Source organism: Oreochromis niloticus, linkage group LG4 (assembly GCF_001858045.2).
Source record: "Oreochromis niloticus isolate F11D_XX linkage group LG4, O_niloticus_UMD_NMBU, whole genome shotgun sequence".
NCBI lineage: Eukaryota > Metazoa > Chordata > Actinopteri > Cichliformes > Cichlidae > Oreochromis > Oreochromis niloticus.
Genome location: NC_031969.2, coordinates 18825994 through 18853071, shown reverse-complemented (window position 1 = coordinate 18853071; position 27078 = coordinate 18825994). Strand labels below are relative to the sequence as shown.

Genomic DNA, 27078 nt, shown 5'->3' with positions numbered 1-27078 from the left:
CTTCATACTACTATACCTCAAACGATCACTATTGCGCAACTGCTAATGCTGAAGTGGATGTATTGCGCTTAACTTGTCTCTTCAGTCAAACAAGCAAATTGTGACTGTCAGTTAAGGGGTGTGTGCCTATATACTGAGTCTGTGGCTCCACCAAAAAATGCATCAGTGCAGACATGCAGGTGGTTTACCTTGGCATTGAAATCCTTGTTTCCCAAAGCCCCTGCAACAGAAAGATGGGGAAATCTAAGCAAATGGGATTCGCTTTATTCCATATTGACTGAAACTAGTTAATGACATGCATTAAATTCGATGAAAGCTTTACTACAAAATGCCACAGGCACATTTAAACTTGAACACTGCAAATGCCAGTGACCGAGGATATTAGGCTGTGTGCATGAGTGACACTTACCAAATGAAGTCTGTACAGTGACTGCAGAACGTCGGCTGCTTGAAAAATCTCGCAGTGAACTTGTGATTTTTCACTTCATGCACGTTTTTCTGCCGCAAAGCACCTTTGCGGGCAAATCTGTTCCCAACCCCAGCTGAATCATTATAATGTAAAAGATGGTCAGCCATAATTGGGGAAGGGGGAGGAGGAAAAAAAACCCAAATTAAAAACAAAAACTACACAGTCAAGTTTGTGTTGTCCCGACCGATTTCTTTTGAGTGATTATCCCTGTCTCTTCACAGCTCTGGACAAGTGCTGGAGCTTTGCCTGCTGTAGACGGACCGCACGCCTTCCCTCTGCCTGGACCACAGCTGAGCGCTTCTTTTTCATTCGGAGTGACGTCGGAGAAGCCCGCCTTCACGTACCGTGGGAATATTTCACTCCAAGTTCAGCGCACGAGCAGAGGCGATTCTTGCATAATCTATGCAAAGAAATTAAAGAAGCGAAAGGTGTATTTTACTGTGTGTTGGAAGACATTTTTATTTTTAGCAAAGTAAAAACATATGCCCACTATGGTATTCTATCAGAATGGGTCAACTATATTTAATTATTCCTAAAAGAATGCGCAAAGTGCACTCTCTATAGATTCGATTTTCTGTAAGCACCCAACTATTTCCTTATTTGCTGTACCTGTTAGAAACGACTCTATACCATCAACTGGGATTCTGAAAAGTTTCACCAGTGCTTAGAAACAAAACAAAAAAAACCTAGGAAATGGCTTTACTATTCTGCTCCTTTTTACACTGGAGTAAGAAAAACATACGAGGATCACTTGAAGGAAACTTCCATCACTTGCTGAATGCAAATAAAACTGCGGGCGTTTAGCACCATCGTGTGGACTTAAACTAGATCCGATGCATCCGTGGCTACAGTGGAGGAAGATTTGACTGCATTTGATACCACTCGACCTGATGTTTATTTAAAACCATATATTCATGGTTAAAAATGCGGCAGGCAAAAATCTCCTTCAAGAATAAACTTTATAGACTTATCTTAAAACAAGCTGGAAAATAAAAGTGGGCGCAAACCAGCGACCACGAACTGCATATAAATGATTAAACTTATTAAGCTGTTAAATGCCAGGGACAAATATGTGCACATGCTTATGTACGTTTACGGATGTAAAGGAAACGTGTTTCTATGGCAACATGGAGACGCTGCGTGTCTGCGGAAAACGGATGTTGCGTAGCTGGAGGACGCTAAAGTTTTGAACCGTTTTGAGCGGTGGAATCAGTGCTCAGGGAACGCCGCTTTTTGGTTAAGTTTTTATATGTTCATTAACACTGTGCCCTGTTTTAGCAAGTTCTCGTTCTGCTCGTGAAAGCTCAAAAGAAACCGTAACAGAGGAGAGGACGAGCGTTACGCTGGCTCGCTTTAGCTCGGCTAACGGTATTTGCAACATGTTTGCTAATGCACTGCTCGAGTCCCAGTCAAGTAGCTAATAATTAGAGTTCGGGTTTTTTAAATATTCTGGTTATGTTAGTTAATGTTAGCATGCTAGTTGTCATGCGCCATGTGTCGTAAGGTTTCCGCTTTGGTTTAGCTAATTAATGTACGTAGTGTTTGTCAACAAAGCAGCACAGCTTACTCGTTTTTATTATCTTTTTTCACTTGCATCCTCCATATAGATCACCATGAGCAAATATGAGCTATCATCGGAGAGACTGGACACTGAGTTTGACCATTTTCTGCTGGACATGAAGCCATATGTCCTCAAACACCCAAGCAAGATAGGTGAGCTGTTATTTCTTATGCATTACGCTTCAAAACAGGGTTTTAATGGTTAATGGATTGGTACTTGTATAGCCATTCTTTTCAATTTAATTCTGCTCAAAGTGCTTACCACTACAAGTCTGTCACCCAATAACACACACAGTCATACAGGGTTTTTACCTATGTCTAAATGCTTTAAAGCATCAAGACATATATAAAAGCTAGGGTTCAGTTTTTTTGCCCAAGTAGTCTTTGACATGTGGAATGACAGAGTCAGGGATCATACCATCAGCTCGCCAGACAATCTGCTATAATATCTGAGCCACAGTCACCCCAAGTACAAACAGCCCTGCACTAGACTAACAACCCGTAACCCGCTTTTGTTGTTGTGAATTTGCACCGAATGACAGCTGTGAATGGCTATAACCTCCCCATCCAATATGTCAGTCATGTCATTCAGTTTTCAATTCCATTTTATTTATGCATCACTAATTAATATCAGCAGTCAACTCAAGGTGCCAACATTGTAAGATAAAGAACTTATAATATAAAAAAGAAACCCCAACAATCAGCCGTCCCCTGTGAGTAAGCACTTGGTAGTGGGAAGGAAAACCTCCCTTTTAACAGAACAATGCCTCCAACAAAACCAAACTCTGGGAGGGCCAGCCACACCTGTTTGGGGGTTGAAGGGAAAGACGAGAGACAGGACAAAAGGCAAGAATTGAGAGAGAGCCAAAGTTGAATAATTACTAATGATTAAATACAATAGTGATGTATAAACACGATTGCGCAAAAAAAAAAGTTATTACATCATTGTTCCTGATCCTTTCTCTCCTTGCCTTCTCAGAGCGTCAGCGCTGTGCCCAATGGATAAAGAAGCTGTGTGACCCAGCCGCATGTGGTTCAGGTCTAATTGGTCGCAAGAACCGCAACATGTATGCCCGTTTGCTCCTTCAGATGCTCAAAAGAGGGGTCCTGGATGGGCCTTTCACCAGCAAACCAGAACCAGGAAGCCTTAAAACACTCCCTACATACATGGTAGGAGTTACTGCTTCCACAAGTCGTATAATTTCCTGTAATGACAACTGGTTTTAACCACTTTAGAAAGTTTGAAAACTGTCACCCATTCATTTCAATGAGTGAGTGTGTCCAAACCTTTGACTGGTACTGTATGTGCACTATTGCAGCGAATTGTATAAACAGAGAGTTTATAACTAGCCTACTGAACCTTCATCTCCTGAACCTTGTACTTAATTTTAATTTCTAGTCCATCTACTTTGATGAGCCACTGAGCAGCCTGAGTGTGGAGCACGGTGTTAGAAGCCTGCCCGACTGGGTGACGGGGGAGCTGAGTGGCTGTCCTGATGACAGTTTAACAATGGATCTGCTTAAGGACAAACCCAGTTCTACACCTGTTAAAGATCATCACAGGTATTGTCAATGAAGATGACCTATAAGGTTTAATTGTGTTGGAGTATATGTATGATGTATAATTGGAGTTAGGGCTGTTCGATATAACGATATATATCGGATGACGATATAAAAACGTCTATCGTTTCATTTTACGCTATCGTTTTTTTCGTGGTGTCGCAAAATAAACTGTTTACGGGAATATTTTTTTCATCGTTTTGATGGTTAATTTCTTAAAGTTCTCTCTTTCTCTTATATTTAATATAACCACACTATGGATGGACAAGCGCCTGTTTTTATGCGTTGTCGTTAGCAACAACGACGGTAAAACCATCGCGGGTCCGCTTGCTTATTTTCCACATAAACCTTTCACAATAAAGCTCAAGATCCTGTTGAGACTTTTCAAAATAAACTGAATCACGTGAAAGAGTATGCAGAGTGTTTACAGATGAGAAGCAAAAAAGAGCCGTCAGGTGCTAAAAAATAAACCTTAGACTCAAACGTTAGAACAGGCTTTTCCCCGCAGCACGCTGTGTAATAAATACAAAGAAAACGGGGGCCGTTACAACTTATGTCTAAAAATATATAGTTTCATGCATCTGTTAAAATACTCCACTCCAGGTACATGACGCCCAGCTGGAAACACTTCATGCAAGTTGAGCTGCCCGAGATTCACAGAATTTACAGAAAATTTTAAATTTTTGTGATTTATATCGTTATCGGGACGATAGAGTTCTTATATTGGGATATGAGATTTTGGTCATATCGCACAGCCCTAATTGGAGTATATATATATTTTAAGGATTCCTTCAAACATTTTTTTAAAGTTATTTTTTATGCATTTTCATGGTTTACTTTCTTTCAGTCTGGACACCTACACTTTTTGGGGGTTTTTTGTTTTAAGGTGATATTTCCATCTGTTAATTTATTTTTGGTGGCATGGCTCTGTGGCTTTCTGGGCCCAGGAAGGCATCTATCTCCTGCATGAATATTTTGTGGTGAGGAGAGTTGCAGCCAGACTGACAACACAGAACAGAACAGGAATCAATGGGAAGAGATACAGCACTGCCTGAGAATGAAAGGTGGAGCAGGGATGGTAGTAGGTTGCAAAGTGGCTTGCACAGCAATTGTGGGTGGGTGCCTGGCTTAAGTACTCTAACACTTTCCCCTTGAATGCCTGCTAGGGGTAACCCTTTCTCTTTTCTGAACTGAGCGGTTTCTGTCATACTTCAGGCTTGCTTCCAAAATAAAAGGCCTGTGTGTGCATCAGAAGTTAGTGAGGATGATCTCTGCCTATATTATCATACATGGGCATCCCATTCTAGTTCTTACTGGGGATTGGTTTTTTTAAGACTGATGTTGATCCACTGTGATACACTGATCAGGCTAGCATGAATGGAAATTAATTCAGTGATCTGACTGACCAGCATATAGAAAGTGCATACAAACAGATAGGGCAAGTGTTTGAAACTGAACTTGTTTTCTTGTGATTATCTGATGTATTTCACAGGTTTATCAGTGAATAATTTGCAGCTTCATTGCAGTGTCTCCTAACACTTAGATAACAGCGTCTAAGTGGTTGAGGATTTTTTTTATCTATAGCAGTAAGCTGCTATGTAAATTACCAAGTGTATATTGAGACAATATAAATATTGTCTCACTGAAAGAAAGTTGCTGTGAGACAGATCTTAAGTGTTTTTGACAGCGCTTTTGATGCTTTAAAGAACTGTTTGCATTAAGCTGGCAAGCTGCCTCCTCATTTGATAAATGAGCAGAATCTGATTCAGTGGGAAACAAACAAAAAGACAAAACTCATTTGCATATAAAATATAATATGTCTTCCCCAAGTTATCTTTTATGTCTTGTAAAGTTCATGGTTGCTTATTAAAAAGGCAGCGAGACGTCCTGGCAATCATGTCCTTTGTTTTCTATGAAATGAGAGTTCAAACAATAATGGGTATGTATAGTAGGATGATGGCATGTTACTCCATGATTGGTAAGCTCCCCCTCCTGTTTCTCCTTTTGAATTTAATTCTCTATAAGAAGAAAGTGGGGAAACAAAAACCCAAACATTTTTTTTGTCCGATATATAAGGTGCTAATGTATAAGGTATTTATTGAAGCATTCTGTTTTAAAGTTCTACCAGATTTAAAATACTGAACTTTGCTGTGAAACTGGATACACGCAGCTTTTGTGAATGATTGCCCATCGTATTTGCTCAGCAGCGCTGTCTGAAAAAGCCAAAGACATTGCCAAGTTGTTGCATCAGTCCGCATGAGCTGTCCGTTCTGACTTTTCAAAGAGAAATACTTCAAAACAGCACGAGAGGATGAATCTCTCGTATTCTCTATCCATCTTTCTGTTCCTCCCCTCTTTACACTTTACCAGTTGTTGAACTTGAGGTGTAACCCCCACAGAGCAGATAAAGAGAAGAGTAAAGCTTGGTAGCTCATTAGTGTGTTCTCCGTTTCTTCAATTGTTTGGCTTTCATTTCTCTTTGAACATCAGCCAAATGCCTCAAAAAAATATTGACTTTTAAAATTGGTCTCTGTTTTAAAGAGGCTTGTGCCACTCAGGTATACATCTATGTGGATAACACACCTCACTAAAACATTAAGCATCCTAGCATGCTTGTAGATATTTCATCTGACTCAAGGCAGTTCAGAGGCTCAACAAAGTGACGTTAGCAATGGCTCATGGATTTTTCACTGCAATTAACAAGGAAAGGCAAATCACCGCCCAGTGGCTTCATAAACTCATTAGCATAATAAAAAGAGAGCACTGTAAGTGCATTAAAGAGAGCTTAATATACACCAGGGCACTGTGTAAGAAGAAGCACAGGCCCACCGCTGCCATATTTAATTCAAAGTTTTTCTGTCGGCTGTGGAGTCATTATGATTAGGCAGTGTGGTAGTTAGCTCTGTCACCTCACAGCGAGACGGGTGTGAACGTTTTGAACAAAGAGGCCTGATGGGGCCTTGCTGTGTGGCACAAGCATGTTCTCCTTTTCTCTTTGTGGGTTTCTTCCCACAGTTCCTAAAGATCCTGATTTATTTATAAAATCAAGCTCCTGATTTATTTTATACGATTAACTACCGACTCTCTGTATCAGCCCTGGTGTCTTTTCCAAACTGTCTCTCCTGCTGGGCTTTATTTTATATGATTTGCTCATATTGTTTAAGTGGGTCTTATCCATGTATGGCCATAGGCCTGCATCTGTTTGCTTAGTAGGTGCTCGAACTTGAATTACAGATGATGTAAAAGAAAACGTGTGGCTACCTTCAGTTAGATGCAGCCTTAGAGGGTGTGGATAGAGGGGATTTTTGTGGCAAGCAGACTGCTGAGTACCATGGTGTCTGATTGGGATAAGACCATGAAAGACCTTCAGATCACAGACTAATGTCCTGATGGAGAAAATTAGCCAGACCAAGAGTCCTTTTATGTGTCTCTCTCATTTAGATAAGATTAAATAGAAGGAACTCGTCTGACTCCCTCCCTGTGATGTGGCAGCATTTGATCTGTTTCACGCACCATTAGTCAGGTGATAGGCAGGGCTACATTTAGCTTGTGAAACTGGCCGGTTCGAGTTTCAATGTCTAAATGTAAAATTGTGCTGTTTTTTCAGAGGTTTTGAGATCACACACAAGTGGATGTTGCATGTTGTGTATATGTGTGTGTTTAGCTGATAATATTTTGTAGCATTAGTCAGAAATATTGAATTCCAAGCATGCCTTCTTCTTAAGCTGTGGTATTTCTAATTCCTTATTTAGCCACCAGATAGAGCTACTGCTTCGTATATAGCAGCAGCCCAGGTACAGCAATGCTGTGGGACACCAAAGCAGGCAATCTGCATTGGTCAGCAGATCATATAAAACATCATCTATGTTTCATATAATGTCTTATGTTTAAAGATGTTTCATTGCTAAATTGAAATGAAAAGGATAAATAATAAATCCTTATTGTGGCTCTTTAGGTGAATTTTCTTTCCTTGTTGTTGTCACATCTCTCCCTGACTTCAGTGCTCTGTAGCCATGTATAAACACTGAACTTTACTTCGCACTCCCTGTCCGCTATCTTTTATTTTCTTTCTTTGGAAAGTTTGACAAGAACACAGTCTCCACATTTTCTGAAGTCAGTTGTTGATATTGGTTGAAATGCCTCACATCTCATGCTCACAGGCCAGAAGGTTTCCACAGCCCCCCCCCCCCCCCCCGCCAGGTGGTGGAGGGGTATGTTAGTGTCCCAAGGTCAGACTGCTTTAGTGAGGGTGCCTGAAGCCTGAGACCCGGACCCACTGGCTCTGCACCTGGAGGTCAGACTGGTGTATGGATGTCAGGTTTCTTTAATCAGCCAAGCTGCAGCTTCTGAAGGTCTACATGGTTTTCTCATTTTCTTGTGTGTGTGTGTGTGTGTGTGTGTGTGTGTGTGTGTGTGTGTGTGTGTGTGTATATGTGTGTGTGTGTGTGTGTGTGTGTGTGTGTGGGGCTCTGGCCTGACTTGCCACTGCTTTGATCTCTGGGCCTCAGACTCCAGACACATCTGATTCAATTATCCTCATCCACCTGTTGACTTAGAGGCCCAAAATTGCAAAGCTTGGCCCCCTTATCCATGTTCTGTGTGTGTGTGGACACACGCTTAGAGAGGGAAACTCTTTCTTTTGAAGTGTCTTCACATAATTATTCACAGACTAATGAAACAATATTGGAATTTATTGTGAGTGATGTAAAGCATTCATTTCAGTTCATTCTTGACATCCACTGACTGGTTTCTCAGAAGTGATATTAGACTGCGCCATGTTTTTGTGAAATCAACTCTGCATGTACAGAAGCTGTAAAGTATGAAATGGACTAGAGTGCTACCGGACTTCTTCCAGCTGCTAAACACTCCAAATTGAACCATTTTGTAAATGCTACATATAAAAAAAAATGGGACAATCATTTCTACCTCTAGTCACTATGTTGTGACATCACCACTGTCAATTACAAGTGTGTTATTATATCAGAATCCTATTTACGCCACTCTCTTTGGTATAACAAGTTAATAACATGACAAATACAGTGCGGTGAATAAGTATTGAGCAGACAAGGAGGAAGAATTTCTCATCATTTATTAAAGTGGTCTTGGTCTATAGTTCTCCAGGTCTTTGAAGATTTTTCAAAGGATTTTTTAGGACATTGACTGTCCAGTCAAATGTATCTGACCATTTGCAAAGGAATGTTCTTGTTTGTTATGCCACTTAACACTAACCTATAAATCATAAATCAAAACATAATCAAGCATAAAAAGGCAACAAACTAATGGTATGCATGAGTGTTGTCTAAACATGCAAGGACTAATTTTAAATTGTATTTTTAGCCTCTTTGCTGCTAATAGCCTTTTGTTCCAGTATCTTTAGTTTAGTTGAAAAAATGCCATCGATAGAAGAGTTCAATAGGCATGAAATAGTATTTTTACCCCAACAAGGTAATTCCCAAAGAAATATTAGCCAAAAACGTGGCATAAATCAGCACGTTTTGCAGTGTGTCCTTAAATTTTGAGGAAACTGGACAAGTGGAAAGCATCTGATTGGCAGCAGCTTCATTTTTCATGATGGCAATGAGCTCAAACACAACACCAATCCAGTAGAAGCATGTCTGGATGGAAAAACATATGGGGGGGACCCTATCAGTCATGGACTGGCCTCCCCAGAGCCCAGACGCCCACGTTATTGATGCAGTGTGGGATCATCTGGACAGAAAACAGAGAAAACATCCAAAGAAGAGCTTTGAATGCCTGGAGAACTATTCCTAGATACTACACAAAGAGTTGACTGACAAGCCCATTATAAAAAATGACAGGCAAAGCCACCAAAGATAAATTATAGGATAATTTCTAATTGTCTAAACTTGTTGCAAATCTTATGTGAGCGATTCTGTTAGTAATACAGTTGCATTGATTATCAGTTCAATGAGTTTAGGTTCATTTAATGAAGTCTTATTGAGACCAAGGTCTCTTTTACATTATGCATCATAATAAGATGATCACACATTTACCCAGATGACCTTAATTACTCACATGATGACAGGATATGGTAACGTCTTCACAACTTGGCTCGTGACTGTAAGGACTCACCGAATGACTGTCAAGACATGCTCCAAGGTGGCAACCCCACTAGAGGTTAGACACCCAAGTTTAGCTTTCAGAGCTGAAGAAGCCTTTCGGATTTTGTGAACCTAAACAGCAGTTCCATTTCCGTTCATGCGTCTTGTTGTACCAGACTATAACATTACACAACAGAGAGCATTAGTTCTTGGCAGTACATGCCACTTTGATAGTGAACCAGGCATCTTTGTATTTTTTTAAATATATTTCGATAGTTGAATAATAATTGTTTACTGACATGACATTTAAATGACATGACAAATGAGGTTCAGAATACCAGGAATGCTAAAAAAAACCCCAGCAGTGATAGGATGCCCAGAGGCTTCACATTGAGAGTGTGAAACAGTGCCCTCTACAATGTAATGGGATGTCTTTATTAGATGATAGCTGCTTTTTTTTTTATTATTATTCACTGTTGTCCTACATCTCTCTGCTTTCTCTAACATCTTCATTCAATTAGCATCAGTGGGTTTTAAGTGCCTCGTGTGCGCCAGTGCTTAATGAGATTGTTAGCTCAGTTATGCAGATGTGTGTGCGCGTGTGTGGGAGCGAGGCGATAGTGAGAATGAGGAGTATGTGTGTGTGCCTACTTGCTTGCACGTGTGTCAGTGGATATAAGCTTTTTTTCCACATCAGGCTGCTTGTTTAAACCATGACGGATGCAATGTGAGGCATCAATTGAGGTATGCGATTATAAAGCGATTGTACATGTCATAGACTGGTGCCCCGTGGGCTGTGCGTAGAAACGGACTGATGTATAGCAGAGACATTTATTGTTCAGATGGGATGAAGTGCAGACCACAAACCATGCAGTCAGTGCCAGATGTTGATCTGTGAAAACGGCAAGGCAGGCTGCCTATGCAAGCACATTCATATGCAAAGAGCGATTAGAGCAGACTCCAGAGATATGCACACACATATTGTAGGTTAACCTTTTACATTTGTGTTTGTCTCTCAATTTTCTCTTCCAGGAGAAGGCCGTATGAGGATAGAGCAGCATCACGACCCGTGTCTTCCAGTCCACTGAGACAATCACCCAGACAAGTTACAAGAATGGTTAGTTCATCGCTATTCCTAAGAATTTCTAATCGCACTTCTGGACTTCCCGGGCATGTTTGTGTTACGATTCAGCAATTAGATTTATAGGTCCCTGCGAGGTAGCTCTGATGAGACATGAAATATTAACAGCAACCAGGCTGCTGTTGCCAATACAAACAGCGGACCCAACGTTTTGCTTTCTTCTTTAATGTGGACCAATTTGGGAATTCCTGAACTCATTTCCCCATGAAGTCGGAGGAAAATCCCTGTGCCCGCAAGTTTCTGTTTCACAAAAATGACGATAATGTCTTCACAGCTGACACACATAATGTGACACTAAAGCTAATGCAGCTTAAAAAAGGTGTTCCTTCACCTCTTTATCAGGTTGCAGTTTGTGGTGCTGTCCGCTGTTATTGCATTTGTTATGATCCATGATTGTGAGCCATTATTTACATGTTTGAATTCTCCCACTAGGGTAAATGTGTTTGCTTTTTTTTCTCTCCTCCCTCCAAGGTGTGTGAAAACTAGGAGATGCAAAACACATTGCACTGAGAGACATTGTCAGTATTGTGTCCTGCTTTATTGATAGTCTTGAGCTACTCTTCATCTCCTTATAAAGTGGGAAATAGGTGCAGTGATTTATTGATGTGGAAAAAATACATTGAATTATATAAGGATATAAACCAAAACACTGCTTGTAAAGGAGGTTTAAAGCCAATACTTGATATGACCACCTTTATTCTTCAACACACCCTGAACTCTCTTAGGAAAGCTTTCTTATAATTTCCTTAAGTAGTGTTCAGGAATAGTTCTCCAGGTTTCTTGAAGGACATTCAAAGCTCTTCTTTGAATGTTTGCTCTGTTTTCTGTCAAGATCATCCCACACGGTTTGAGCTCTGGGGAGGCGAATCCATGACTGATAGTGACCTATATATGCTTTCACACACTGACAGTTGTTTGGAATCATTGTCAACCTGAGAAATTAAGCCAATGTCAGTCAGCCTCACAGCAAGAAGGTCCTGAGTTGGATTCCAGTTGAGTTGAATCTGAGTGGGATGGTTGTTTGTTTCTATGTGTTAGCCCTGTGACAGACTGGCAACCTATCCGGGGTTGACCCTACCCAGGTAGCTGGGATAGGATCTAGCCTCCCTGCGACCCTGAAAAGGATGAGCGGAAGACAATGCATGGATGGATGGACTGCCGAGATATGCCATGTTTTCGGCTAATAGTGTGGGAATCTGTGGGAATCATCTTGTTTGTGCAAAAATACTATTTTATACTTATATTATCTTTCCATTTTTCATATATTCAAGTAAAGAAATAGGAAAAAAAAATTGGTGTTTACACCAGACTGTCAATAAAGAGGCCAAAGTTACAGTTTAAAAATTGGTTTTTTTCATGTCTTTTATATCTTCATGTGCAGACACAACACTTGTTCTTCTATTAAGTTAGTTACTTCTTTTTGCTTAATGATTCATAAGCCAGTTAAGTGGCTTAACAAACAAATAAAGACACTGCTGTGAAAATGGTCAGGTATAACTGGAATGAAAATGAATGAAAAAGAAGCCGATGTCCAAAGAAGAACTTTGAAAGACCTTCAAAAAGCCTGGAGAAATATTGCTCAAGACCACTAACAAAAATGACATGAAAGTCTGACCTCTAGGAATCAAAATATTAAAAAAATGAGCGGTGCCTCAAGATGTTTGCACAGTGCTGTATTTAAAAGTAATGCTTTGAATTTATGGTGCAATTCTGAGAATGTACACGCTGTTTTGAACAGCCGGTGGCCTGCATACCCAGCATTCCTAGATATCGAAATGAAACATTTACTGTTTGTTCGAGGGCGAGGCTCTGGAACCTTAATGCCTTTTTAATCAGAAAGGGCATTTAATCCCAAGCTATTCCATTCTGCGATTTCTTTGCATCAGTGCAGTTCTGCTGAGGTACACCCAAGGTCCACACTCCACGAGATCTTAATCAAATTCAACAACATATCTCCTTTCCCTATCACTCTCTCAACTTTATTAGATATTTCCCCCATTTCAACCTTGCTGCCCAACCTCGACTAGAGTAAACTGATCTTGTATCAACAAAAGCCCCTACAAGCATTCAACTTATCCTGCATAAAATAAATCCGGCGCCCCGTCGTAAAACAAAAGGCTGGAGAAAAACAAGAATGACAGGCAGCCGAGCTGCACATATGCCCCTCTTGTGGAATTTACTGTGTGACGGAAATGATGTGGAACTGCCAAACATCTGGAGCGCTGTATGTGAGAGGGAGGAGAGCGAGGGAGCAAAGGGTGGAGAAATGGAGATAAGGGAGTAGAGGGTTGTTAGTTAAACACATGTGGGTGCACTGCGTATCTGTAAGCTTTTAAAGAGCCCTTTTGTTGTTGCCAAGAGAGAAATTACATTGTGTCAGCAGGCAGTGATAACCTCCATCACCGCCTGTTGCTCTGGCCAAACTGCCAATCAGAGCGCTGTCAGAAAACATTAACATGCTCTCTTCTAATTCATATCAACCATCTTAACTTCCATTTTGTTCCTGCTGTTGATACCCTTCGTTTTTTTTTTTTACCCCACCCTCCTTTTATAATTCCCCTCCTCAGGTGGATGGGGAGCCGAACCATATGTCTCCCGATGACAGTGACCTGGAGGCTCGTCTCAACAGCTGGAACCTGGGGGTGAGTCCAGGGGCATGCCTTGAGCTTCTTTGTTACATGCAGCTGTCAAATGTGCTGTTGCTCACCACAGTGACAGCAGTGAGTCTGAGCACCTAAGTACATCCACATCAGTAGTGCAGTGACGCAGAGTTAACAGCACCGTTCGAACAAAAGGTAGAGAGCCCTTTCACCTGTGTTCTCTTGAAAACACTTCCTTTAGGCAGTTTGGCGCTATTGTAGGATGTAAGGGTAGGACGGGGAGTGAGAGAAAGGTTGTGTAAACTTAGAAATTGAAGATGTGAGAATTGTTCTTATCTTCTCTATCTGGAGTGCATCAGGCCTGGGCTTGATAAGCCCCCTGCCCTCATATGTTCCTATCTCCTCACCTGCATGAGCCTTCGACTGTCTTTTTTTTTCCTTCTTCTTCTGTCTTTTCTTTTCTTTTCTTTTACACACTTGTTACCTTTGACTTTCTCCTTTCTCCACTAATATTTTGGCAAAATCTCCCCTTTCTGTTTCCTCACTTTTTGCACGTTTCTCCAATCCATTGTCCTCTCCGTCTGTCTGTGACTACCTCCCCTTTATTCTCCCTCTCTCTTTCGGTACAGGGGTAATCTGAGGCATCCATCAGCCGACGTGAAGCCGCGCACCGCGCTGCTCTGCTCTCCTCTGTGTTGAAACGCTGATAAGAGGCATTGCTTGGCAACCCTCCCCCTAGCCTGCATCTTTCAAATCAACAGATGTTCCTTCACACACAAATACACACACAGGCCCCGCTCAAGTTTATAGAAGTTTTTATAGATGCGCTGCCTCAAAGTGCCCGACGCCTATGAAATTTCAGCACAGCTGAGCATCATTTTATCTGGAACATCTTTAGCTTCTCTTTAGATGTTCTGAAGCAGTCCATATCGATTTGTTGTTCATTTCACCCTAATGTAATGAAGTGAGTGCAGTCAGCATTGGTAACATGGTAACTGGACAGTGGACAACAGATTGCTTCAGACTTGGAAAGCTGGACACAAAACCTGAGTCAGCTGGACCTCCATCTGTTTCTAACTTTCATGTGGTTTGTGTGTTAGAGCAGCTAGTTTTATGTAAAATGGGAGTTGTGCTACCTTAGAGATAGGTGCAATATGCACTGGACTACCTTTAGGTAGAAGTTTTTTACACTTGTGTCACATGTAATACAGTTGTTCGGTTGTTGCCCCTACTACTTAGCTGTCTGTGGTTAAATGGGCTGTGCCGACGACTTGCTCAACACCAGTCCAAAACTAGGAAGCTATCAATCATGGCTTCTCTTTTGGCTGGAGAGCCATCCCTTGAGATTTGGAGTGTTGTTCCTCTTGTGCGTCCGTCCATCCATCCACGTCAGGATTCAATGACACAGGACGCCGTGCCAGCTGCGAGGCTGGACAAACATATGCTTAGAGGAGTGTGTGTGTGTGTGTGTGTGGGCAGGCATGCAGGGAAAGAGCATGTGCACAGGCATACGTGTGCACGGAGTCCAAGTTTAGCATTGCACCATGCCAGCATTACACCACAGCATTTAGTCTGCATGTCTTCCTCGCCCTGTGGGCCGTGCTCAATCAAATGTGATGACTGGCTGTCTGTAGATATAAAAAGAAAATCCCATTCTTGTTTTCAGTCTGGGCACTAGTTTAGAAGAATATCGATTGATTCATCACTTGGCGAATGTGGATTTGTTTTCTGGCCTTCGCCAGACTTAAGTAGCAATTCATCACACATCATTGCACCCACCACCGCAGCGCTGGTTATGACGAGCGGTCTAACTCGGATGTTTCCTTTTGTTGAGAGCTTGCAGTGAAATGTATGACCTGTTTTTACCTGCATGTAGACTTAGCAGGGAGCTGCAGTTACTCACCCTAAAGCAAAGATTTTGTCTTCATCCTCGTACTGTAACTGTAAATGTTTGAGGCCCAAACTCTGAAGTTTTTTCAGGTCCTGCTTTCTCCCATTCATTCTGGATTAGCTTTGCGTGGGCCGTGCCACCTTACGGCATTAAATCCCCCCCCCCTTTTTTTTTCTTACATTGAATGAGTCCCACAATTCCCTCCTCTTCCTTCTCTTCCTCCTTGTTCTCCTCCTTCATTGCTATGTTGAAGAGATTAGCAACAGAACTGTTTACTGGGCGTCATTGCTGTCATCTCCAGAGTCGGCTCTGCTGCTTTGAAAAGCCGTGATCTTGCTGCTAGTTGGCAGCCCCTACAGACAGCCCCAGTGCATCAGAGCGAAACGCTGTATGATAGTGCGAGTTCACAAGAAAGTAATGGGGTCATAAACAAATGTCAAATAGTGCAAGCAAAAACAGCAGGCTGTCAAGCGGCAGATATTTTTGCAGTTTGTGTCACAGTTAGTGAGGTGTATTGATGTAACACTGCAGAAAGACATGGACCGTGACCCGCTTACTTTCAGGTGGTTTAGCGGCTCGCTCTTTTTCAGTCTACTGTGTTTCATATTGTAATCAAAGAATACGCTGTGTCAGTGTTTTGGCAGGGATGTGTACACATTTGTCTCAGTGTGACAGTAAATGGACCAGGGATAGCTTAGAGATTAGTGGTCCTGAGTGTTGACAAAAGGGACAGCAGAAAGAGGCCAAGAGCGGAAACAGAGCTCGCCACACACACAAAGCCTTGAAGTGTCCCGACGCATTCTGCCTTTCTTAACAGACACAAGTTGACGGAAGAGGCTTCAGCCATAGCACTGGGCTTTTGATGTGCTCCCCACATTGTTTATGGCAGGCTTAGGGTGGAGGTAGTGGTAAGGCTTTGTTAAGAGAGGAAGGAGCCAAAGAGAGGTCTAAAGTTTTTCTGTTTACTCTTTCAGATTGAGAAGCCAAGGTATGTGCGAGAGGAGCCCGTTCCCTTGTCACCAGTAAGTTGTCAGGGGGTCTCTTGTGCTTTATTTATTGTTACGTGAAGAAAATTGTCTTTGATTTCCTGAGTCTTCTCATTCCCACATCTCTCTTTACTATATCTCCTTAGATTTTCAAGTCAAGCTTTGGGGGGAAGAGTAACTTGGCCAGTGATCAGGGTGCACAACTGTTACAGAGCAAAGAGGTATGAACCAGAATGAAAGAAACTTGCCACTAACTGAGAATATACATACTTTATACAGTCACTGGCCACTTGGTTTGGTCCATCAGTTCAATCAGTTTAGGGATGTAAACATGGTCAAGATGACCTGCTGAAGTTCAAACTGAGCATCAGAATGGGAAAGAAAGGCAATTTCAGTGAATGTGTCATGGTTGTTAGTGACAGATGTGCAGGTGTGAGTATTTGAGAAACTGCTGATCTACTGGGATTTTTCCCAAACAACAATCTCTAGGGTTTAAGAGACCGTAAATCAAATAACCACTCGTTACAACCAAGGAAGGAGACATTGAAAGGGACGGGACAGAATCTGCTGCAAACAGCATGAAAGCATGGCTCCATCCTGCCTTGTATCGACAATTCAGGCTGGTGGTGTTGTATTGGTAAGGGGGATATTTTCTTGGCACACTTTGAACTCCTTAGTACCAAGTTAGCATTGTTAAACTATCACAGCCTACCTGATTATTGTTACTACCCACGTCCATCCTTTTATGACCACACTGTGCCCCTCTTCTATCATATCCCAAAGCTCAAATCATTTCAAATTTGGTTTCTTGAACATAACAATGAGTTCACTGTACTCAAATAACCTCCACAATAACCAGATCTCAATCCAACACACCACCTTTGGGATGTGGTGGGACAGGAAATTCACATCATGGATGTGCAGCCGGCAAATCTGTCATGACAATAAGGACCAAAATCTCTGAGGAATGTTTCCAGCAGATTTTTTAATTCTAAGCCATTAAGCCAAGCTGGTACTTGCAACGTGCACCTAATGAAGTGGCCAGTGAGTGTACATATACATTAAGTAGCCACAACAGTAAAACTAATGGCTGACGGCTTTCATATAATTTATGTTGTTATTGTTGAACTTTTCAGCAAACTATTTCACCAGCTAGTGAGCGAGTTAACATGAAGCCATCGCTTGACACAGACATTGCTTACAGCATAGAATACAACACAGTCAGAGACACTCTGCTGGACAAGCTCTCTAGTTGCTTTATGGCATTAAACGCCCCCACAGCCACGTGCATACACACACGCACACACACACACACACACTGTTTGTACTGTTGAAATAGCCAAGGCCTCTTAAAAAGACAAATATAATGCAAGTTCCCAGTGATGACACTTTTTTCCCTTATGTGGATTTAAGCTGAAAATCCTATTCTGAAAACATGCTTTGAAGTCCCATGTGCTCCTCCCAAACTTCCCCGAACCCCCACACATTCCTCCCACCATCCACCTTTTAATGCACTGTTAAATATAAAACTGAGCATGACTTGTCTGTAATAGCTATGGCTTTTCATACCTGCAGCCAGTCGGTAAGCACTGGCTGGAAAAACATACAGGACATTTCGGACAAGAATGGTCTGGTTTGTTGGTCTCTCATGACAAAGATGTGTTTGTGATCGGTGGATGTAAATCTTCTTTTACCAGCCAGGCAATGTTTCTGTGCACTGACTGAATGAGGCAACTCCATTATGAAAACATTAAAGCCACGTCCTATGCTGTTTGATCCCACCTCAGACTAGCTCACCGGCTCCATACAGCCGTGTGTGGTGGGAATATAAATGTACCTCAGCAGAACATATTTAATGCAGTGAGTTACTGTTTTATTAGATACACCTGTGTGATCTAGTGCAGTGCGACATAATCGTCCGTCAATAAATTGTGTAGTGTAAAGTTTATGATGTTCAATCTTTTTGATGCTTGTGAAAGTGGTATTTGAGCATATGCTTAGTATTTTTGGTGAGCATAGTATATTACGAGTCTGACACTGGTGTGAGCTGTGAGAGTGTTTGAGATTCAGTTTATCTGTGAACGGCCTTGAATATGAGCATGGATTTTTAGGAAGAAAGCCATGGGAAACCGAGCTGGCCGTTTACCGAGGCTGCATGCTAGCAATGTGGGAAATGCTAAAAGTTTAGGAAATCCATTGCACTTAGTCTCAACATGTATTGAGACTATGGTTTTCTAAGAAAAGTACATCTAGAGTGTTACATGTAAGTGTATGTGATTTAGGCTTAATGCATTATGGATGGACAACAAATGCATTTGGTACCAACAATTTGTAATTTGTTGCACTCATACGTGTCCTTCTCTGGATACTCTGATATTTGTCGAGGAATTTCTGTTTTAGATCTGTGGGGTTCTGGCTGGAATCTGACTGTAAACAGTTAGTGCAAAGTTTTGTGTATGTAGATGATAAAAGATTTGCAATTTTCAACAATGTATCACCGTTAACTGCCTCATTGTCACAGTTACATGTGTCATTTCCAACTTGACCCCATCCAGTCGCAAACTGATAGCAGACTGAATCTGTCTTATTGCTGTTGTATCGCTGTCTTGATGCACCAAAGTAACTCGGAAGACGGCAGCTAACTGTGAGTTGTTAGCTGACCCGGTCCGAGTCCATTTCAACCACTTCAAAGGCGCACAGTCGCAGTCGTTTGTGATCGTGTTGCAGAATCTAGCCACTGTTTGGCCTAGTGTAACTGTAGCATTGTAGTGAGGTATTTAAAATGCTGAAAAAAACCGACTTGAAGCGAAAGGTAAGAGTCAAACATGAGCTGTTACATTGAATCTACAGACTGCGAGGTTTGTACGGGTAAAGCACCTTCTTCGTAGTCAACCCATGCTGCCCTCTGACTTTGCCGGCATGCAGAAACTTTTCTCGTAATCTTGTCCGGCTCTGCTATTCCGTGGCTGTCTGGCGTAGGTCTGGGAAATCACAGTGACATCATTTCCCCGTAATCCCTAAAGCATAGTTGGAAATTTACCCAGGTTTAAAGTGTTATACACACCACATGCCATTAAGCTGGTGGCAGCTTAACGAACATCTCAGCTTTCACACCAAGCTCATCCTCCTGCTAATCTACTGACTGCATTACTAAAAATGCAGACTGTTTTTTTTTCCCCCTGTGGAACAATGAGTGGCAGCTGAGAAACTTCCCTACAAGCTGCCATTGCTTTAAGTAACTTAGCTTATACATATGTGCACACTTACAGGGGAAAATGTGGAAAATGTCCTGCTAAAGTCCTGCTAATCCTACAGCGCGCTCTAGCAGTGCTTAGCATTAAGAGGGCTGGGCCTTTATTTGGAAATTCAATTAAATGTCGACTGATGAGTCAGGTTTCGCTATACATAGGCCTAAGTCTTGTAATTATGGAACATACTGACAGACTGACTAAAATACCCAGACTTTCTTCTGCAGTTTGTGCGTTCATGCCGTCTACAAACTACCCGTCCCTCCCCTTGGTACCTGACCTGAGGGATTGGCAGTGTGTTAGTGTCAAGCAGTACCACTCTAATGGTCACAATTCCCTGACTGAAGATCAGTACGCTTTGCTTTCTGATGCCATAATGATGCAGTCTCTCTAATCTAAGACCCTTTGGGATGGAGCTTGAGCTCACAGCCTGTGACTTAGAGGGCCATAGCCTGCCTTATCTGATCGCTTTTCAAAGCTAAAAAAAAAGAGTAACCTAGTGAGTCTTAGTATTTTTTAAAGGGACTAGTTCAGTATGGCGCTTCAGGCTAGAAGATATAAAGGATCTGCAGTGTTCCATGATGATGAAGTTACTGCTCTGCGTTTGAGTTTGCGTATTTGATGTTTTCATGTTAGAAATTTTTAAGTAGTGTGTTTACTTACTCTGTATTCAGAGCTGCAGTTTATTTATTTATTTATTTCCCCACATGTCAGAGTCAAATTTTAGCCAAAGTTTTTATCCGGCCTTACAATCTGGACAGACTACAGTAAATTAACTTCTTGTCAGACTGTGGAAATGGCATCTAGCTGCTCCTCAGCAGATAGTACGGCGCTGTATACCGACTATCCTAGAGCATCTGTGTTTACTGAGGATGAAAGACGCACCGGGACATTGTACATCTCAAGCGCGATGAAGGAAATGCACAAATGCAACCTTGCTTTGTGGAGCCTAAACAGTTAGCAGCCGATTTGTGAACACGTCCCCCCCGAGGGAAAAGGCCCTGACCCCGCGATGGTTTCGAGAGCAGAAAAAGCAACCTCGTTCCCTTTCTCGTACCCGTCCTCGCTTTCTTTCCTCCGTCTCTCTCTCTTTCTCTAGCCTCTCATCCTTTCAAGAGCGAAGTGTCAAAAAACATGGCATCTTACAGCGCTCGCTACAACTCTGAAGAAGAGAAAAGGGAAAAAGCTGTACCACCCAGTTGGGCTGATTGAAGCTGTCTCAAAAGCCTTAGGTGTACGACATTCCTCCTCCTCCTTCCTTCACCGACGCCTTTTATAAACAAGTTTCAGACACCCCTGATCTAGTTTGGCAAACTTTCTCCAAAGAGCATTTGAACAGAGGATGAGAAAGTGACACCCCCACACGTTCTTTTTTTGGGGAGTAGAGGGGACGGGGGAGGGCAGAATCAGGTCTCTACTAACTCCTTTGCTTTTCAATCACTGCTACCTCTCTCCCCATCTCTCCCTCTGTCTTTTTTTACCCCCCTCCTTTTCTTTTGCCTTTTCCTTTCTTCTCTGACACGTCTCTTGTGGTCCCCTCAATTGCACAAGAAATGGCGGTAAATCAAGGAAAAAAGAAGCAGAATACTTAACAGAGCTTTGTCAAGGATACAGTGTCTAAGTGTAGCTGAAGTACAATAATGAGGAGAATCATCTAGAAGGCAATTCATGTATTTTAGTTGGAATTTTATTTTTAACATGGCTCTCTATTAAATTTAAAGTGAATTTTTTTATATGTTCAGTATGTTGTTGGTGTTTTTATTGTATTGTATGTGTACACTTAAACACTTGTGTAATTAAATCATGTCTGTACTCAGACATCACAGTTACTTCCCTTTGATTCTCACCAAGAGAGAAGGTCTAATGTGGTTTGAGTGTGCCAAGTAATGTTGTGGGAATTTTCTGCTTAATGGTTTTTGATGACTAGAACAAACAAGATCTAGCCCTGGGACGTTATAACTGCTGACATAGTCATACACACAGCCGCACTTTCAAAGGAGGAACACTGTCACCCTGCTTTAGGGTTGATTAAGACACCAGAACAGACAGTGACTAAACATGAGTAGGGACATCAAAGGAAATGGTCAGTCATCTTTGTGTCAAAGACTTTCTTTGTGCCTCTGTGTGTTGTTGTGTGTTGTTGGCACTTAACGGCAATCGAACTAGGAAAAATCTGAGAAATACTTTTTCCAAAGGTTGAATAAAAATAGCATTATTATTCCTTTACATGTGACGGATTGACGTCAGCCTTTGCAAGGTCATCCTGTCTACCAGAAAGGGAGGGGAAAAAAGAGAAACAAATCCGTATGGTGTTGCACCAGGAAGGGTGTAAAAATCTGCCAAATCAAACAAAGTTACCTGCTGTAGCGACCCCTTGTAAATAAGGGAGTAGCCAAAAGTAGCTAATTATAGAAACTTCTGGTTTGTTTGTGTAATGAAGGTCCTCTTCATTACTTATCCAGCCAGTTCATGTTTACACATGTTTAATTTTAACACTATTTGCATAAACCAATACACTCACACAAAGAGGTTTGATATGTTTTATTGATTATGTGTTTTTTGGGTTTTTTTTAATCTTATTGGCAGCCTCCAAGCTGGTACTGGTGAAGGTCTGCCTGGGAACAGAAGTCTTTATTAGTACAAGTATAGTTTGGTTAACAGAAAATATTACTTTAACATTAAACTGATGTGTATTCTAATGGGTAGGAGGACCCGTTTACACAGGTCAGGCATAACATTATGACATATGGTAGGTGACTTATTATCTCTTAATCATGGCACATGCTAGTGGGTGGGATATATTAGGGAGCAAGTGAGGATTTTGTCCTCAAAGTTGATGCTCAAATTAGGAAAAATAGGCAAGTGTAAAGATTTGAGCAAGTTTGAAACAGCCAAATTTGATGGCTGAATAAACTGGGTCAGAGCATCTCCAAAACTGCAGCTTATATTTGGTGTTCCTGGTCTGCAGTGGTCAGAAGCTATTAAAAGTGGTCCAACAGTGGTGAACCAGCGACGGGTTTCATGGGCGGCCAAGGCTCACTGGAGCACGTACTGAACGAGGGCTTTCTGTGCAGTTCAGTCGAACAGATGAGCTATTATAGCTCAAATTGCTGAAAAGGTTAATGTTGGTTATGATGGAAATGTGTTAGTTTGTTGTGTGTGGGGCTGCATAGCTGCTAACCCCAGTCCAGTGCAAAAAAAATTTGAGTATCCAAATTGGACCGCGGAGCAATGGAAGAAGGTGGCCTGGTCTGATCAGTGAGATTTTCTTTTATATCACATGGATGGCCAGGTGTGTCACTTACCTGGGTAACGTTCTGATATCCATGTGAATGGGAGGAGTTGGTGGATGTAAGCTAAATTTTAATAGATTGTTAGCACAGGCCCAATCCACATCCGTATAAAGTCTTCAACAAATGAATTCAAAGCTTTTTGAGCTATACTGTTTACAGACAGAATGACACACACACAAACGCTACCAAAAACACAACCTTCATCTCTGAGGTAATTATTAGTGAGTGTTTTCATAAAAACGATGATCTCTGTTATTAGTAGCAGCTAAATAGTGGTAGGGTACAGTGTGTTTTGGACCACAGATGCACAGGTCAAAAGCTGTAAGTACAAATTCCTTAATACTGTAAGGCTTAGAGTATTATCCGCTCATACTTTCACATCTTATTGGTAAGACTAGGCTGTGAATCAAAAAGTGTCCTCTTCTCTTTTTTTCCAGTTTTTTTTCTTAGCTTTGAAAGTGTGAAAAAGCACATTTATATCTTTATAAAGCTGAGACAGTGGCTTAAACTTAAGCTAAGAATTTATTAAATCAATAAATTCTTAGCTTAAGTTTAAGCCACTAAATATTTAGAAATACATGTTTTGTCAAAAAGCTGTCATTTTGTAGCTTTGTCTCTCTCCAGACAGATGCAGTCGTGTGATGATTAATGGCTCTTTGAAGATGAAAAACACAGATTTTTTTTCTTTTTCTTCTTTTTTGTTTGAGTCAATTACAGAAAGTGACGAATCATTAGGGTTTTGTTTTACGGTGCCGGTGTGTGAACGTCCTCTAGCTCCAGGAGATTTGTTCCAACATGCTCGTGACAACGTTGAACTTTTGATCCTTTGAAAACAGTGTTTGAATGAAAACAGCCTTTCCCTGCATGATTAACTTCGGGTAAATACACACAAACAGGTTTTTACTTTGTTTATTATAAACAAACGTGTACACAGACATAAGCACCGCAAACAGTTGGGCACATTTGAAGCTCTCTGTGTGTGGAAAAATCTTTTCTTTTTTTTTTAAAGGTTTAATGTGGTTTTATTTGATCATCAGCTGCACTTGTTTGTGAGATGCTGTACACTGTATCATCCGGATTTATGTTACCTTCGACAGACAGACTCTGTTATTCCGTGTCGTGTCTGTAAAACAGTTGGGACACAGATTTTAGTGGTTAACAAAATATCTTGCTCATAATATTTGGTGGTAGGATGACAAAAGTTAAATCACGGTGTTAAACGTGTTGTAAATGTTACATATGGCATTTGGTTCTCTTTGTTCTCAGACCGAGATGAAGATCAAAGTGTTGGAGGCCAAGCACCAGGAGGAAAAACTGAAGATGCAGCAGAGACACGATGCAGAGGTTGAGAAAGTAAGAACAAAAGCTTTTGCAAAGTTTGCAAAGACTCCGTCAGCACCACCTACCAGTGAAGATATTTCACAGTCCTTGCTTAGTGTGTATTTTTTAAATAAATCAATTATTGTAACTTTCCAGCTGTTTGGATATTTCTAATTATGGCAGTTATTGACCTGTGTTTAGCTAGCTCTTATAGGGAAGGGACAAACATGCATTCCCTGGACACTTTATTAGGTACACCTACTGTAGCTGGTCTTGGGTTGGACATTCTTGCTTTCATAACGACCTTAATGCTTTGTGGCTTAGATTCAACAAGGTTCTGGAAACATTCCTGAGAGATTTTGATTCATATTGACACTGAGAGACTATTTGAGTACAATTAAGTCTTTGTCATGTCCAACAAACCAGTTTGAGAACTGAGCTTTGTGACATGGAACATTATCCTGCTGGAAGCAGCCATCAGAAGATTGGTACGCCATGGTCATAAAGGGATGGACATGGTCAGCAACAATACTCATCTAGGCTGTGGGGTTTAATGGTCGGTTGTCACCACCACCACCACCAATCTGAGTTGTTCATACAATGTTTGATGGATCCATGCTTTCATGAGCCTGTGTAAATAGTAGCCTCAGTTTCATTTTCTTAGCTGGAAAAAGTAGCACTTGGCGTGGTCTTCTGCTGCTGTAGCCCATCTGCTTCAAGGTTCAGTGTGTTGTGATTTCAGAGATGCTCTTGTGCGTACTTTGGTTATAACTAGTGGTTATTTGAGTCTGGTATTTCTAACCAAAAAAATGCTGCTCACAGGATATTTTCTTTTTCTTTCTTTCTTTTTTTTTTTTTGACCATTCTCTGCAAATCATAGAGATTGTGGGAGATTGTGGGACAATCCCAGCAAATCATCGGCTTCTGAAAAACTCAGACCAGCCCATTTGCTACCAATAATCATATCACATTTAACTTCAGTTAAAATACCCCCCAGCTGATGAAGTGGCTGGTGAGTGTATGTAGCAAACAATAGTTGACTTTTAGCTGTGGGGTTATACTCGTAACATCATAAACAGCGAATAAAAACATCATTCCTACTTTTACATTATTCAGCTAACTTAGACCAGCATCCAATAGCAGTTTATTTCTGCACTACATGTCCAGACATCTAGATAGGGACCTTTAGTGAACATGGCTAAATCCCCTTTGTGATTGTATTTGTCATGGTCATCTCTTTAAATAACTTTTAATTATCTGAACTAAACTAAGTTGGTGCTAATATAATGCCCTCTACATGAGTGAAAATAGTTTGTGCAGTTCTTTTCTCGACAGGCCCGCTCACTTCGGTGCTCAGGAGAGCTATTTAACCTACACCCGTCACTGATCTTGATTCTCATTTGGTGGCTAATGAAAAGTAAAGGAATGAGTCTGTCCTCTTCTTAGCGCTCCATCCTGCATGTAATCACCTCTTCAAAGCTTTTTGTCAGCTGGTTAAAATAGCAATAAAGCTGGTTTATTTCACACTATAGTCGGTGCCCGTCAGTTAGGCTGCAGATCAAGCACCTGGGATCTGTCACATACTCACTATGACTTTCCTTTGCTGCCACACAAGCTTCTAATAAAACAGAAAAAAACACTCTACTTTTCTTGCTACTTTAAGATGCCCATTGCATCTTAGTGTTTGACAAGAGACAGGATGACAGCCAGCTCTTTTTTGCCCCCCCGCCTTCTCTCTTTAATTACATACAGATTGCAACTTATGTCCAATTTAATTTCCACTGAATGTTACCCAATATTCCCCATAATGGCTTCAAAGGGGAGTTATTCAGGGGTGGACTTTGATGAGCCGGATGGAAAGTGGACAAGCTAGGTTTAGTTTTAATTAGTCTACTTATAAATAATGTATAGGCTGCTGAAAGGCTATGAGTCGTTGTCCCACTGCTTTAAATCCAAAGCATGGTGAGAGTAGTATTTTATTTGATAAAATCAAGTGCAGAAGAACATCTTATGTTATTAACATGCAAATCTCCGTTTACTGTACAATATGTTGTTATAAATGGCACTGAGATTAAATTACATATGTTACAGATTCCTTTGGCGCTTTCTTCTGCAGTTTAATTCTGTCCTCTTCCAGTGATGGCATTGGTCAAAGTCAAGGCCAGCCAGGCTGGATCCCCTTCCCCCCACATAGGATGTATTTTAAGTCCTAAAATGGACATCCTAAAAGCTGCCATTTCCCACTGTCTGGTGCACTCTCCTTGGAACTGACACTGTGTCATCGGCTTGTTCGGTGGAAATGACAACAACGCCTCTGGGGTAGTAAAATGGGAAAAAAAAAATGGGTATCCCTAAATGCTCTGTGAACTTTGCTCCAGTCACCCTATCCTCCTTTCATCTCTCTCCCATCACACTCTCACTCACAGAGACGATGGCAGACTGGACTAATAAGTGCACTTAAATTGAACAAAATGCTAAAGTCTCATGGGCTTCGGGAATTAATGGAAAAATAACCACTGGTCCATTTCAGCCATAGCATCATCTGTTGTTGAAATAAAGCTATTTATTCCCTTTTGTTAATGGCATTACTCCCAAACCTAAAAATACAGCCCAAAATATCCATTAAGCTTATAGATAGGTTCAGAATAATATTTCAAGTAGATGATTTGATATCACTACGAGAGCTGAATTCGATAAAATGAGACTTGGATTGTTGAGTTTGGATTCATTTTGTCTGTGAAGTAAACCAGCCTGCTTGGCACCATCTGCATAGCAGATAGATTCACCAGTTGCAGAATGCACTTACATATATATGCATATTATGTAACAGAGTAATTGAGAAACTCTCCATGGCCTAATTTAACTAATTACACACAGATGGCAGCAGGAAGCAGATGCAGTTACCTCATCACGCCTTAGCACAGGTGGTTCATTCAGCTGCCATTTCT

At 41.2% G+C, this 27078-nt stretch overlaps 2 protein-coding genes across 12 annotated transcripts in view; one reads left to right on the top strand and one right to left on the bottom strand.

Moving 5' to 3' along the window:
• Positions 1-701, bottom strand: part of prkcab (protein kinase C, alpha, b) — a 118879-nt gene extending 118178 nt beyond the window's left edge. For both annotated transcript variants that reach the window (XM_005461073.4, XM_003456365.5), the window contains exons 1-2: positions 410-701; positions 189-220 (exon numbers count right to left, since the gene is read on the bottom strand). In XM_005461073.4, coding sequence (XP_005461130.1) covers positions 189-220; positions 410-576 — 199 coding nt within the window. In that variant the 5' untranslated portion in view covers positions 577-701. The remainder of the gene's footprint in view (positions 1-188; positions 221-409) is intronic.
• cep112 (centrosomal protein 112) overlaps positions 1-27078 on the top strand; it is a 130471-nt gene that overhangs the window by 1785 nt on the left and 101608 nt on the right. For 6 of the 10 annotated variants that reach the window (XR_003219967.1, XM_013264801.3, XM_025906965.1 and 3 more), the window contains 9 exons: positions 691-897; positions 2077-2182; positions 3009-3199; positions 3429-3592; positions 10684-10768; positions 13360-13434; positions 16258-16305; positions 16416-16490; positions 24077-24163. Coding sequence is in view for 9 of the 10 variants with exons in the window: in XM_013264801.3 (XP_013120255.1) it covers positions 691-897; positions 2077-2182; positions 3009-3199; positions 3429-3592; positions 10684-10768; positions 13360-13434; positions 16258-16305; positions 16416-16490; positions 24077-24163 (1038 nt within the window). In the remaining variant the exon portion in view is untranslated. Of the gene's footprint in view, positions 1-690; positions 898-924; positions 1838-2076; positions 2183-3008; positions 3200-3428; positions 3593-10683; positions 10769-13359; positions 13435-16257; positions 16306-16415; positions 16491-24076; positions 24164-27078 lie in introns of those variants that run through there. The other 4 variants (XM_005461072.4, XM_005461071.4, XM_013264798.3 and 1 more) reach the window with 4 other exon arrangements.